The following is a 14,127-nucleotide window of genomic DNA, read 5'->3' as shown; positions in this document are numbered from 1 at the left end:
CCCCAGCATGAATGGCAGGATTTTACTCAGGGGTTATTTAATGCCTCCTCAAGGGGTGTCTGTGCCTGCCCCTCTCCCTGGTCTTTCACTCCTCTTAAAAGACCCAGGGAACTTGACTCTTCAGATGAAGATATGGAGCCTGGAGAAGAGTCCCTGCTTGCTCTTCTCAAATTCCTTCATCTGTGGTTTAAAAGAAGACTATTCTGTTAGTCCAGAGTCCCCTTAGGAGGAACTCTCCTTTTGGAGATACTGTTGTCAGTATGATGGAGTTTTTTTTTTTTTTTTTGCACGTGAGATTGCTCTCAAGTCTCTAGCATTCAGAAAAGATATTACAACCTCCTCCAGATGGTGTCTCCTAAACCATCAGCTGCTGTTCTTGTCCTGGCTGCCCTTCTGGATACCTTTTCAACAGCTTCTGTGGCCCCTGATTATCAGCCCCCTGCACTCAAGAAACTTGACAGATTATACAAAATGCCTGACAAATGTAAATTTCTTTATAAATGCCCATCTGCTGATCCTGCTGTAGTGCCGGTCTCTTCTGCCAAACCCTCCATTCTGTTGTCGTCTACCAAGTTGCCCCCTTCTGATAAGGAAAGCAGGGCTGCGGAGAGGCTGGGCAAAAAAGTTTATACTGCTGTCACTTTATCCTTTCGGGCCATCAACTCTCAGACTCTTATGACTAGGCATGTTTTGCCCCTCCTTTCCCAGGTTTCCAAAGTGGTTTCTGACTTTCCTGACTCTCAGGGGAATGCTTCTGCCCTTTTCATGTTGGCCTGTACCTCTCAAGTTTCCTGCCACTCTTATCAAATGCAACTACAATGCAGCTGATGCCTCCTCCAGGGCTGTTACCTTAGGCTCTGTTATCAGAATTTACTCTTGGTTTCATCTTCAGGCTTTGCCTGATGACATTAAGGCCAAACTGTTGGCTGCTCCTTTGGATGATAATCTTTTTGGTGCTGCTGCTGAATTTTTCAACTCTCTCCACTGATGGACAATGTCCCTAAAAGGGACAGGTCTGTTTCTGTATGCATTCCCTCCTATACTATTAATCCATAGGATATTGCTAAAAATCCAGGAAAAAAGCCAAAAGTGATTCAAGTAGCACCCTTTTGGCCAAGGGAACACTACTAATCAAATGGGAAGTGCTGCCTAAGCATACAGATCTTCTAACACAAAAGAAAGGGTCCCTCTTGCACTTCAACATGACCACACTCTAAGGTTGAGATTTGGGTGATTTTTACATGGATTACAGGTAGTTACATTAACTTTGAGGGAGTGCTAAAATTATGAGGGAGGCTAGGAAACCAAACACTTGGTAATATTAACTAGCTAAATGGAAAAGATTCTCACTCTGGTGCCAGTCCAGGAACCTAGATCCAAAGAAGGCAAAAGTGCTGCGGTACTAGAATATCTTTGAGACCTTTACATAACTAGCCTAGCTTATGTATCTGTTAAAGTGCAAGCTTGTACTTTTTCAGTCCTTCTTCTTGTGGACCCACTTTTGTACTCAAGACCTACTGTTAAACAGTTTCTAACGGGTCCTGCATCTTAGTCCACAGAGAAAGGAGGTTTTTATTCCATAGGATCTTGACTGTGTTTCAGAAAAATTGACCTTGGCCTCATTTTAATCAAGTATGTCAGTTATTCTCCAGTTTCTATCACAGAAGATGTTTTTGGTGAATATTACCTCTTCTAATAGATTTTCTGAACTCCATGCTTTAACCTGTAGAGACCCCATCTTAGTGCTTTTTCAGGACAGTGTATGCATTCATACTAACCCTTCTTTCATGCCTGAGGTGAGTTTTGAGTTGTCCCTTACCAAGTCATCTCTTTACCATGTTTCTTTCCAAACAGAACCAAGGAAAGAGGATCCTTTAATCCTTTGTACATGGGCAGCTGAGACTATATGCACAAGACCAAAGAACTTAGGAACACTGATCAGGCATTTGTTCCTTTGCAAAACAGAAAGAAGGGGAACCAGTAGACAAATGGACCATTTCTGAATAGCTTGCTCTTTGCTTTGTTTCTGTTATACAGGTCATGGAAGGACTATCTCAGGGCATATCGGAGCCCACTTCACTAGAGTAGCAATGGTCACAGCAACCTTTATAAAAGGGGTCTCCATACAAGTTGCTGCTTTATGAACAATTTGGAATTCTGTTCACACCTTCTCTAAACATTACAATTTAGGCGTCGCTTCTAGGGTCAAGGCAAGATTAGCTTCTGCTCTCCTTTTGGGACTTGTGCCCTGATGCTTTTCTTCCAGCTTCCTGTTTCTCTAAGCTTTGGGAGTCTACCCAAAGTGAAGAACTGCAGCAGTGAAAACTACACTGAATATGGCCACAGTTGTATTAGGAACATAAATGTAGATGCATGAGTAGGTTCACTGCTGCAGTTCAACTGTTATATCACCAATACCATATCTGACCTGTTGTCCATATGGGTTAGAATGACATCCTAATCCATTTCCCACACTTTTTCAGTTTCTACCAGAACCCCTCTCCTCCTTTTTATGTATGTCTGCTGATGGAGATTCGGGACCCCAGGGGTGGAGCTGGTGTACACAGGTCTGTTTTCATTTGGTTCACTGGGGCTATGATCACAAGATCTTTTACCTGGCTGTAACCAGAGCAAGAAAGACCTGAAGATGGCATTTGCTGACCGATCTCTTACACTAGCAATATCCTTGCATCCTTATGGGACAGCCTCAGATGAAGCTCTAAAAGACAAGCTGACCATTCTGGATACCTGCAAGCAGGAATCATAAAAACAAGGACTGCAACAGTGAATCTGCTTTGAACATCTATCATTTGTGGTAAGTTTCCAACACATCTGTATTATTGTGCTTCTAAAACGACTGTTAATAAGTCAAAATGAAAGCCATGAGAAATTGGTATTAAGTCAATACATCAGGAAAAGAAATCTTGTGCAGTGGCAAACTTAAATAATAACTTTTGAAATTTCCCTGGCAGGTTAGAATTTGAAAAAAAAATGCAGAGTTGGTCCAGGATATGCAGCAATTTTTAATACAAGAGCCAATGTTTGGTCCATCTCTTCTGCCCATATCTTTCTGTGTGTGCTGTTGAGACAGATTTTGTATTCAGATGTCATTTGTCTTCCTTCTGGTATTATATTCTTACATATTCCATACATTCCTGAACTATATCACTGCTACTCCCCAAAACATGCACCAGAGGCATATATACATTTTGTTAGCTGTGTAGGTGGACTGGTCTTTGGATTGTTTTTGCCACAACTTGGATGCAATGTAGATACAACTGTGCACTAGGATTTGTTTAAAGAATAGAACATTCCCCATTGAAACTGTAGACAGGTGGCTGTACATAGTGTGAAGTATTGCCCATTAAATATCATAAAAATAATTATAAGCAGTACAAAACATTTCCAGTAAACCGAAGCTCAAGTAGTTGTCCATAGGTACAAGTCTACATGGTATTGTCTCTGCTGACAAAGGTGTGGCTTCCATAATCCATGAGGGATGAAGTACAGTCAAAGGAACATGAATGAACCAGAGTGTAGTTGAAGAAGCCTGTGTATGGTAATATAGTTTCTGTAGTGTTTGTATACATTAATAGTGTCTAGTTAAACAACAAAACAAATTGAGCAGTCTTTACAAGAATGTGATCTTTCTACATAAATGTCTAATCTATACTCTCTACAAAATCTTGAGCATTGTACATAAATTTCTAGAGCATTTAAAATAATACGTAATATACATTTGATGCTTGTATTTATTTGATTGAGAGTTTTTAAAGAAGAAAAGGTGAAGGGAACCTGGATGGAAGAATAAGAAGTTATCAAAACAGTTGCATCCGTATGATTGCAGTTTTTTCTTGAACTGCTTTTTGAAGTTAGTATAATTAAGTACTATTTAACTAATATTTTATATAATTAAAGTTCTAATTGGGTCAGTTAAGAGCCAAGCACTAAGGCTGTGAGCTATTTGCAACTACTTCCTGTAGTCCTGGGCATGATTCTGTCAGCCTCCATTTGCCTGCGTGTTGCACTCTGAGCAAGTCACTTAATTAGATAGTGATCTAAGGTAATTGGGGAAATTGTGCTAAGCTCCTCAGTGATCTGCTGGACACCCCATGCCTAATAACTCCCTGTCAGCCTAAGTTGCTCCACCCACAAACCATCATATTTTTAAAATACTTCCCTACCCCCTGCTGTTAATGTACACTCATGTAACATCACAACAGCTCCCTTTGTTTAACACATTTTCTTCTCAAATATTCCTCTTTTGTAACTAACATACCCTGTTGGGTACTAGTATCTGTCATGAAAGGAAATAATGTAAAGCTGATTTCACGTCCATTGCTACAAAATATGCTTAACTAACATTACATTTACAGTGGAAAAGAAAATTTTAATTTGTGCGTTTTGTAATTATTTTGATCTTGATTTATAGGCATGAACTAATCATGGTATTCATTGCTGACTGATTTCCAGAAAGTGTGATACTAATGTAACTTTGCATTTCTTTTACTAACTACTTTTGTACGCTGTTCTTGTAGACGGATGAAGTGTTCCTGGAAGCTCAGATTCAGAATATTACAACCTCACCCATGTTTATGGAGAAAGTATCTCTGGAGCCGTCCATAATGTACAGTGTCACAGAACTTAATGCTGTGAACAAAGGTGATGAAGGGTATGTATAGACAGTAAAGTAAAGGTGGGAATCTGCTGATAGAATATGCTGTCATCACAAAGACATTTACATGCATATATATCATGCATACACATTTAAAATTAATACAATTTAACTGATATTAAATTTGCTTCAGCAGATGTTGCTCAAGTTAGTGTAGCAGTTTCTGGCCTATGGTATGCAAGCTAAGAAGCTATGACTTCCTAGTAGCCTTATCCAGAAGGTAGAGGTAAAAGAACAGGGATAGGCATGATCCTTTATATGTGCAGCAGGATTTTAGTTTGGTGTGAGAGACTTCACTGGAGACCAACTCATTAAATGCCACTCTGTGAGTTGGACCCACTTCCGCAGAAATGGTGTGACTTCAGAGGATGGTTAAATTTGATGGGGGTGTGAGGAAAGGGGCAGCATCTTTACAACACTGGATAAGGAGTACAAGTACAACTTTGGATAATCACATTTCTGTAGGGGTGCAACAGGAATAGGGTAACATTCAACAAGTTTGTTTTTGACAAAGTATCCTATATCCATTTATTGTTGTACCTTTCCTTGGGTATTAGAATGTTAATGATGTTGATATTTGAAAAGACTATGAACCATTTCATTTAGCTGCTTTCTACTTCCAAAACAAGAAAATAAAACGGGAAATTATCCTGCTTACTATAGATATACATATACTGCAGTGGTGGTGCTGCGGTAGCGTTGTCGCCTCACAGTAAGACGTTGTCCTGTTCGATTCTCAGCTAGAGCGTCTTCTGTGTGGAGACATGCTTGAATGGGCATACCTTCATTGAGGGTTGTGCGTCAGGGCCGGCAACTCGGCACGTAAAAATCTACTGCCAATCATTAGCGGACCGGAGTTCTGCTGTGGCGACCCCTAACCGGGAAAAGCCAAAAGACTCAACAACAACTATAGATATACATATGTATCTCAGGAATTAACTAGAGAAAAGTACCTTTTCCATGTTTGCATCTCTGGCCATAGGTTGACAAGATGAACCAGCAAACAACTAGGCCTTATCTGTACTGTTTTATTTTTCTGCTATGTTAAGACTGACAAGAGTCTGTAAAGGTGGTGAGAGCTCATTCCAGCATAGCAGCTGCTGCATTACTGGGACTTGTCTCCACAACACAGATACAAGACTACAACTCTTAAAAATGTATCCACTTTTGTTAGGCTGTGTAGATTGGCTTTCTGGTGCCAGAGCAGGACAGTGTTCTCTAGAGCTCTTTCTTCATTTCACTTGACTGGTATCCAAGGAAGTATTACTTGGTATTCTTTCCATGTACTGTTATTAAATGCTCATTTACTTCCTTTAAGAGTAGGGTAATGCGGGTGGGAGTACTTGCTTCAAAGGATCTTCAGTGCAGGAGTTTGCCAGCATTTAATCTGTCCTCGTGCCAATGACCTGTACATTGCTAGAGAGGTCAGGTGGTTATTGTGCAGTATATAGCTACTTCTAAAATTAGCTATACAGTTATTTATTTTTATGATTTAAACTACAGATTAAATATTAAGGGCCTTCCGGGATGGCGAGTGGGGTAGTATAGTTGGATTCTTCCTTTCCATCAGTCAGAGTTTAGAATGTTCTTGTCAGAAGCTTCAATGTTTTCAGGATGACTGTATACCTATGATGGTGTATGCTGTGATGTAGCACATCAACATCATAAATGATTTTGTCCCTTATCCCTTAGCACTTTGTTTGCCACTTGCTCAGTTTGGCTTTTAGTCCTTGCTGCCATCAGTGTAAAGATCCTGCATTTACATGTCCTTTTCTTGTGTGTTTTTGTGATGTCATTTGGCACAATCCTGCACTAGCTGACAGAAGGAAGCTCCTTACACCCTAGGGGAAAATTGGAGTTTTACCACTAGAAGCTTAGTTTGGTGGACTAGTTAAAGCTTAATGCTCTTAGAGGTACATATTTGTCATGCTTGGTCTTTCAGTCACATACTGGAGAGAGGATAGAAGAAGAAAAAAACATAGAAAAAGGAAATGTAGAAAATGTTGCAACAGGCTTTACTGAAAATCTTTTTTTTTAAAATACTTTTATTAAAATGTCACTTAAGACACAGGCATATGTACATTAATAGGAAAAGAAAAACAAACCATATTTAATCTTTTCATTTACATACATTGTACATTACATATTTTTTTCTTTCTTTGCAACAACTATCACTCAGTCCATTACATAAATTGCTCAGTTACAGCTTTTTCCCTTAAACCTCACTACTCCTGAACATTATTCTGCATATATTGTTCCCACAGAGTTATTGAAAATCTTGATGCAGGGGTGGAAATGATATAATTCATGACACAGAATCTGAGATACAAGAGCAAAACAAGTATACTCCATTTCAAAGTGAGGAGGAAGAGGAAGGTATGGTTACGGGTGAAGAAAAAGCAGCACTTGATAAGAAATGAGTTGGAAGGAAACTTAAAATAAGAGAGAGACAATATAAATGGGAATAAAACAATCAACAAAGGGAAAATATGATATAGAAATGGTTAGGTTTAAATGTAAATACTATTAAAACTGAAATAAGAGGGTGGTTTTCCAAGATGGCTGCACACACTGATCAACAGCTTAATTTCAGCTCTCCCAGTATGAAAAAATAAACCTACAGATAAGGGCCAGTAAGTCTGCCTGTTGTAGTAAAATTCATTTACTGTCTAAGTACACTGGTCTGTATGCCATCCAAGAGGAAACTTAGCCTGAAAGAAAATCAACTAGAAAGGTGAAAAGAAAACAGACGGTGAAGTATTTTGCAGCTGTTCAGCAAAAAGCAGTTTAAGCTCCAGCTTTGGTACAGTATATGGCTTGTAGTAATTTAGAATGTGCTCAGGACTGATTAAAATAAATAGAACATGTAAGGGGTATGTCAACTCAAATAACAAAAGGCTGGAAAAAAATGGAAGAAGCTTTAAACAGTTATTCAGATGAATTGATAAAACTGCAAAAATCAAGATTTCAAATAAAAAAAGGCTGGCTGAGTATGTGACTGATCAAGAAGAGCTATTTCAAAAATGGTAGCATTATAGGACAGAAAATGCAGAAAAAACTAGCAATTTTTCTGCTGTCCCAGAGAAACTGGATGGAATAGACTATTAATTTTATGAAAGCACAAATAAGTAACTGGACTGGTATTCCACATCAGGATTTATTAACTGAAAGGGCACACTGTGTGTGTGCTCTAAACCTGGCCTTGAGAAAGCAGCCAAGACTTTATTAGTAAAGATGCAGCCATACCAGTAGAAAGAGTTGATCCTGAGAAAACTGTGGCAGACGGACAAAATATTAAAAATCTCAGACAGTGAAGTTTTTGTGGAAAATAATTTTTCACTGTACACTAGGTGGAAGAGAAACAGATTTATTTTAGCAGTTATGGAGCTGAGAGGCAGGTGTGAGATTCAAGCTATTGTATCCGGCTGTCTTCAGAATATTTTTTTCCTATAGGATCAAACTAATTTTTTGATGCAGAACAGGCTAAGGGGGAAATACAAAAATCTAGGGACTCTGGTTCCCATTGTATTAATGGTAAGGCTCATAAAGAACTTTGCCACTGATACCTTTTCCAGTATTTCAAAGGAAAATGCCTTCTGCACATTTAGACCAACTATTAAGCAGAGAATAAAGGTGGAAGTATCTTGATTTATTTCAAAAAATAAATATAACTTAAGGCTGGTCAAACAGGAAGATATACTTGAACTTCTCCATGTACAAATCACCATAGGCAAAATCTCATACCACTTCCCTCTGTGACCCAGGAAACCCATAACATGTATTTAAGATCACTGGTAACATTCACCATCCAACCAAATTCCTGGATTTTGTAAACAGACTCCTCAGACCAGATTGTACGCCAACCAGGGGAGAAAACATACTGAATCTCATCCTCACTAATATGGGAGAGTGCTGCACACCCCCTAGTGTAATATCCTCTGTGGTAAGGTCAAACCACAAAATGGTTTCCTTTTTATTAAAAATAAAATCCAGAATCCCAGCTAACCCTGGAATTTTCAGGAACTACTCTAAGGCTAATTTCCTAAATCCTGGCAAAATTTCAAGCACCCATAAACCCTGAGAACAACTTTGTGCAGAAGGATGACTGTTGCTGTTCTCCATTCATTAGGTACAAAGCCTGTTTGGAGGCTACAATTAAATAGTCATTCCAGAGCATCTGATATACCATGTTTCATGCTATGTAAAAGGCATCCTTGTATGCTGTCTGGGCCCATCGATGCAGTGTTTTTGGCCTAAGTGAAACTGTTCACAGAACCCAGTACATGCATGTTAATAGCTGCATAGAGGCAGCTGTACTCACCAGGAATAAGTAGAGAACTATCTTAAAAAAAAAATTAAAAGAAGTCACCCTGATGGAATCACGTAATCAATAAGCTCTATAAAAGAGGGAATAAAACCGGGGCAACAATTAGGAGGTGTAGCATTCAGAAGGAAAAAACACACTAATCAAACTAAACAACTCAGATTAGATATAAAGCCTACTAAAGTCAGATTTGAGGAGAATTTGGCTACCCATGCCAAGGACAACCATGAGGCATTCTTTAGCTATGTCAGCAATCTGAAAGGCAATACACAACTTTGCACAGAGCTCCTTGTTAATGGAGGCATCCATACTAAGCCGGAAGATACAACAAACCTACTGGCAGACAAATTCAGCTCTAACATTACCCATACCGAGTTGTCAATCTTTTCGAAGGCGGCTGGATGTCAGCTCCTTTTCCTCGAGGTATCCTCATGCTTCAGCCAATCCTCCACTCAGAAGCTCGGCTTCTGTCCACATGATTTAGGCTTTACTTCTTGAGGTAAAGTTGCCCAGTTTATTGGTAGGTAAGTCCTTTTTTTACTTTTTCCGCTTTTTTTTCTCTCCTTTAAAGTTTTGAGTGTTTAAAGGTTTCAAACTTTCCAAACTTTCCTGTCCCTATTCCCTTAGTTATTTTAAGGTTGAAAATTTCCACTTAAACTGTTTCTCCCTCCCTAGTCCTCTGTTTTTTTTTATGGCCTGTCAGGCAAGTTATAGTGCAAGGTTTGTTTTTCCTAGATGTCTAAAGTAGTTTATTGCACTTGTTTTGTTTGTCTCCTTATTAGGGTCAGAAAATTTCTCTTTATTCAGGTCACTTTTGTTGTTTTAGCCTAGTGTTTAAAGTGAAAGGACACTAGCAAGAACTTCTTGCTTTACTTAGACTGTCCCTGTGGAAAGGACTCCTAAGCTTACTTCTCGATGTCCTCTTAGAGTCCTGCAGGTCACAGTGTCAGGGTCAGTCACCTCTGCATGGCTTCAGTCGAGTTCGCATCTACTCCGGCTCGGCAGTGTCTACTCTTAAGCCCAGGAAGCTTAAGTCGTGCCGGTCAGAAGGCCTGCGTCTTAGGACTACGGGGGCTCGATATAACTTCGGCCCAAGCCTCTTGTCTACTCTAGATCCTGGGGTTTCCTGCGGCCGCTCATGCCCTGACTACTGTGCCCCTCGAGCCGGTGCTCTCAACCGTCCACAGCGGGGCGAGGGCCTGCAACTCCCTCGGCTTCGACTTCTTGACTCTGCGGTCCTGATCGATACCGAAGCGATCCGGTTTTGTTGGAGCTCGGTATCTCACGGGCTCCTGGTCTCATCTTTTGTTCTGCCGAGGCTGGCGATCCCCGGCCTTTGGAGAATCAGGGCTGTCTGACCTCGATTCTCTTGGTGTTGGCGCGACTCCATCCCCTCGAACCTCAGAGATTCTTTCCCATAACCCGTCTATGAATCCGGCTCCAGCCCTCCCTTCGGAGCCGGAGCTTGAGACTCCGGCCAGAGTTCGGGCTCTGACTCCTCCTTGAGACCGGCTCTTGGGCCTTCCTTCACTACAGGCGGCCCGGCTCCGGCTGACGGGCCTCCGGGGGCCGGCTCCAGCCTTCCTTGGGCGGGGGCTCGTCGAGTCCCGCTCCTCCCGACTCGGTTTCCTGCTCGGAGCCATCATTCCCCCTTCTCTCTCGGGGGGTCGGTACATCTCCCTCGAGCCTTCTCTCCTTCGGGAGCTTCTCTCTGATGTTCTTCGAGCGGTGTGTTCCTGAGCGGGGGAGAGTTTCAGTCTCCCGAGGAGAGTCCTTCTCCCTCAGTGAGGTCAGCGGCCTCATCCGCTCCTCAGCTCCTCCTATCTGCCCTGCAGACTCCTCATCCAGCCTCTCTCTCCTCTCTTGCCTGCCCCCTCTTGCCCTCTCCCCCACTCGCTCTCAGGCCAGAGGGCTCGAAGAGGAATTCCACCCTCTTCCGGGTTTCTCGACATTCAGCAGGGAACAGGACCCCGATTGTGACTCCCCTGAGTTGGAAACACAGAGACTCCTACTAGGACGATGAGTCCCCCCATGGGTCTCTCTGAGTGGTCGAGGATTTCCCCCCGTCTCCCCTTCCTAGGACCTCTCACTTTTCTCCTCTCCTTGAGGAGGGAGCCCGGCCCCTCCGAGGATTGACCCTCTCCACCTCCCTGTTGGAGTGTCACCCACCCCCACCCCTCCACCTCCCTACCGGCTGACTCATGCAGCATTCCGCTCGCAGCCCCGTGGGTCAGATTCTTTCCAACCAAGTTGTCCACGGCTGGTGGGATTCCGGTTGGCCCAAGGGATAAACTCGGACTGTGTCTGGGTGTGTGCCTGTGGAGCCTATAACTTCTGGATTCCGTCCACTAGAAGAAGCTGGCGGATCCTTCCAGTGCCTGTCCGACCATGGTTAAAAGTGGAACCCGCTGACAGGTAAAGAAGATGTTTGTTTTTGCTCAGCGACTTATGCTGTCGGAAAGCTGAGGCTCCTTTCCTATCACCTTGGGAGGCTTGCCTCAAGAGTCTTCTGCTGCTGGTCCACATCAAAGATCCTTCCTCACAGCTTGCTCTATCCTGAATTCCATATCTAACTCCTCCATCGGCTCATATCTTATGGGCCGCAGTGGGCGAGCTGCAGGGCCAATGGAGGATGGGCCACCAGGCGCACCAAGTTTGACTTAGGCGCCCAATTTTGCGCGGACCCCTTTGGCTTTAAGTTTGCATCCCCCCTCAGGTGAAGGCGTTTCGATGTTGTTGGGACAGGAGGGGTGCTTCTCTTTGACCAGATGAAGTGCTTTCTGCCGTTGCCGTTTCTGTCCACTCAATCTAGAAGGGGAAGGACCTACCCCCAGGTCAGAAGGGGGGGAAGTGGGTTCAAAGGCCCAGAGGGCTAGGAGTAACAATACACCCCAGGTTACCCCAGAGGCAGAGGGGGTAACCCACAGAGGCAGGGGGACAGGGGGGTCGAGAAGCCCTTTCAGCATCCCTGAGGGTCCCTCCCAGAAGCCTTCAGCATCCCCAGACTGGCCCGACTTCACTGTACCCAGTGGCCTGGCAATCCCTATCCAACTGAAGTGGGGCACAACGAGAAGTATCCGCCAAGAGAAATAATCCAAGGAGAAAGGTTGATCCTAATCAAGGTTTCATCCTTCCTTACTCACTCTCCCAACCAAGAACCAAGGAAAAGGAAAACTCCTGGCGGTCAAAAAAAAAAGCACCATCAGACAGTGCGGCAGACCAAGTAGGATCCGGCTTCTACTCTCTAGATTCTTGAGTGTCCCCTTTGACGGGATTTGGAGACCTAGATAAGAGACCTAAGCAGACTCAAAAAAGTCAAAGAAACAAGATGGAAACAAGTCTGTCTTTCTGACATTTCTGCTCTTTCTTCTGCTCTAACTGGATTCTACTTATAGACCTCACAGATAGATTCACAGGCAATAACAGAAGGAGCGCACGCAGAGGTTTCTCAAGCTTCCGCTGGGAGAGAGTTCTTACCACAATTCAGCACCCAGCCCCCTCCTCCTCACCCCAGCCCCAGAGTAGTCATGGCATCTACCACAGCAGTCACAGCTCTCACAGCGGATTTTCCAGGTGTTCATTTATTTGGACGACTCACTGACTCTCATCTCACAAGCATCACCAAGCGGGTCACCCTACCCACCAGCAGAGACACTACACCCTTTGAATTTAAATAAATTGGGAAAATCCTCTCAAAAATCCAATCTATGCCCTTGCCAATGTTAAATACCGTCAAAATGTTAGCCAGGCTAACAGATCCAAGGATTCTGGACATCAGAAATTCTGATTCAGCTAGTGTTTTTAAGCTTTCTGTTAAAAGCCACTGTCTCAAAGCCAGGTTTTGTTTGTGAAAGTAAGACCTGTGCAATAGCTCATGACCATTGTTCTTCTTCTGGCGGCTTCCACACGCGCCTCCTTGCAGTGGATTATTTGTCGAGTGGTCTTACCACAATCTGCCCCTATGATTTTTTTATGACAGTAAACACAGGTCGTGCAGGGGCTTGGTGGATATCTGGATATCTTCCCTTTCTTCATCCCGGCCTTCCCCCCCTCCTCCAGTTGCCAGTAACCACCCCTGATCCCCTGATCGGGGTGGGGGGGCATTATCAGGGGAGGATGGTCCGGGGCGTGGCAACCCATAGAATACCATCTGCACATAAATGTTTCTTTCTCCCCCTCAACCTCCCTCAGTAAATACCATCAAATGCAACTCCCCCTACTATCACTAGGAAACAAGTTCTCAATGCTCCTCTAAGGCCAAGAACACTGCATCGATGGGCCCAGACAGTTTACCAGGATGCCTTTTACATAGCATGAAACATGGTATATCAGATGCTCTGGAATGGCTATTTAACTGTAGCCTCCAAACAGGCTTTGTACCTAATGAATGGAGAACAGCAACAGTCATCATTCTGCACAAAGTTGGGCCATCTACAGACTGGAGAATACAGTCCAGTTAAGTCTCACTAGTGTCATGTGAAAAGCCATGGAAAGAATTATCATGGAAATGATCAGTAATGACATAGGAAACCTCCAGACACTAGACCCAACCTAATTTGGTTTTGTCAAGGGCAGGTCATGCTTACTTAACCTGGTGGACTTTTTTGAGAAGGCCACTAAAGCAGTTGATGTGGACAAAATAGTTCATGCTGCCTACCTTGATCTGGCCAAGCCATTTAACACCATACTCCTCTCTGCCATTGTTGGCAAACTCAGTATGAGGTATACACCCTTACATTACCCAATGGATAGCCTGCTGGCTGACAAAGACCAAATATATTAAAATTACAGGTCCACCTCTACAAAGAGACCAGTCCCCCAAAGATTGGTCCTGAGACATTCCTATTTGGCATTTACTTCTCTGAAGGTCAAGGGCCTCTGGTTAGCCAGATTTGCTGACATTTGCAAATTAGGATCAGTCATAGATTTCTAACTGATACTAATGTTCTCCAGGAAGGGCTGACACAAACAAATAACTTGTCAGAGCCATGAACTAAAACTGAATGCCAGGAAATGCTTATTAGTATCCTTCGGGAAGTCATTCGCGTCTAATAACTATCATGTCGACACCACAGTCAGGGACTTGGGGATGCACGCAGACAGTTTGACCATCATGTGTGTACAGTAG

General features: G+C 42.9%; 1 protein-coding gene across 5 annotated transcripts in view; it reads left to right on the top strand.

The window, feature by feature from the left end:
• Window positions 1–14,127, top strand: part of LOC122794710 (trafficking protein particle complex subunit 13) — a 1,187,860-nt gene that overhangs the window by 773,542 nt on the left and 400,191 nt on the right. For all 5 annotated transcript variants that reach the window (XM_044063354.1, XM_044063358.1, XM_044063357.1 and 2 more), the window contains one exon: window positions 4,539–4,672. In XM_044063354.1, coding sequence (XP_043919289.1) covers window positions 4,539–4,672 — 134 coding nt within the window. The remainder of the gene's footprint in view (window positions 1–4,538; window positions 4,673–14,127) is intronic.

This window comes from Protopterus annectens, chromosome 2.part1, assembly GCF_019279795.1.
Source record: "Protopterus annectens isolate FY-2018-M chromosome 2.part1, PAN1.0, whole genome shotgun sequence".
In the NCBI taxonomy this organism is placed as follows: domain Eukaryota; kingdom Metazoa; phylum Chordata; order Ceratodontiformes; family Protopteridae; genus Protopterus; species Protopterus annectens.
The sequence above is the reverse complement of the archived record's forward strand: the minus strand, read 5'-3'. Positions and strand labels throughout refer to the sequence as shown.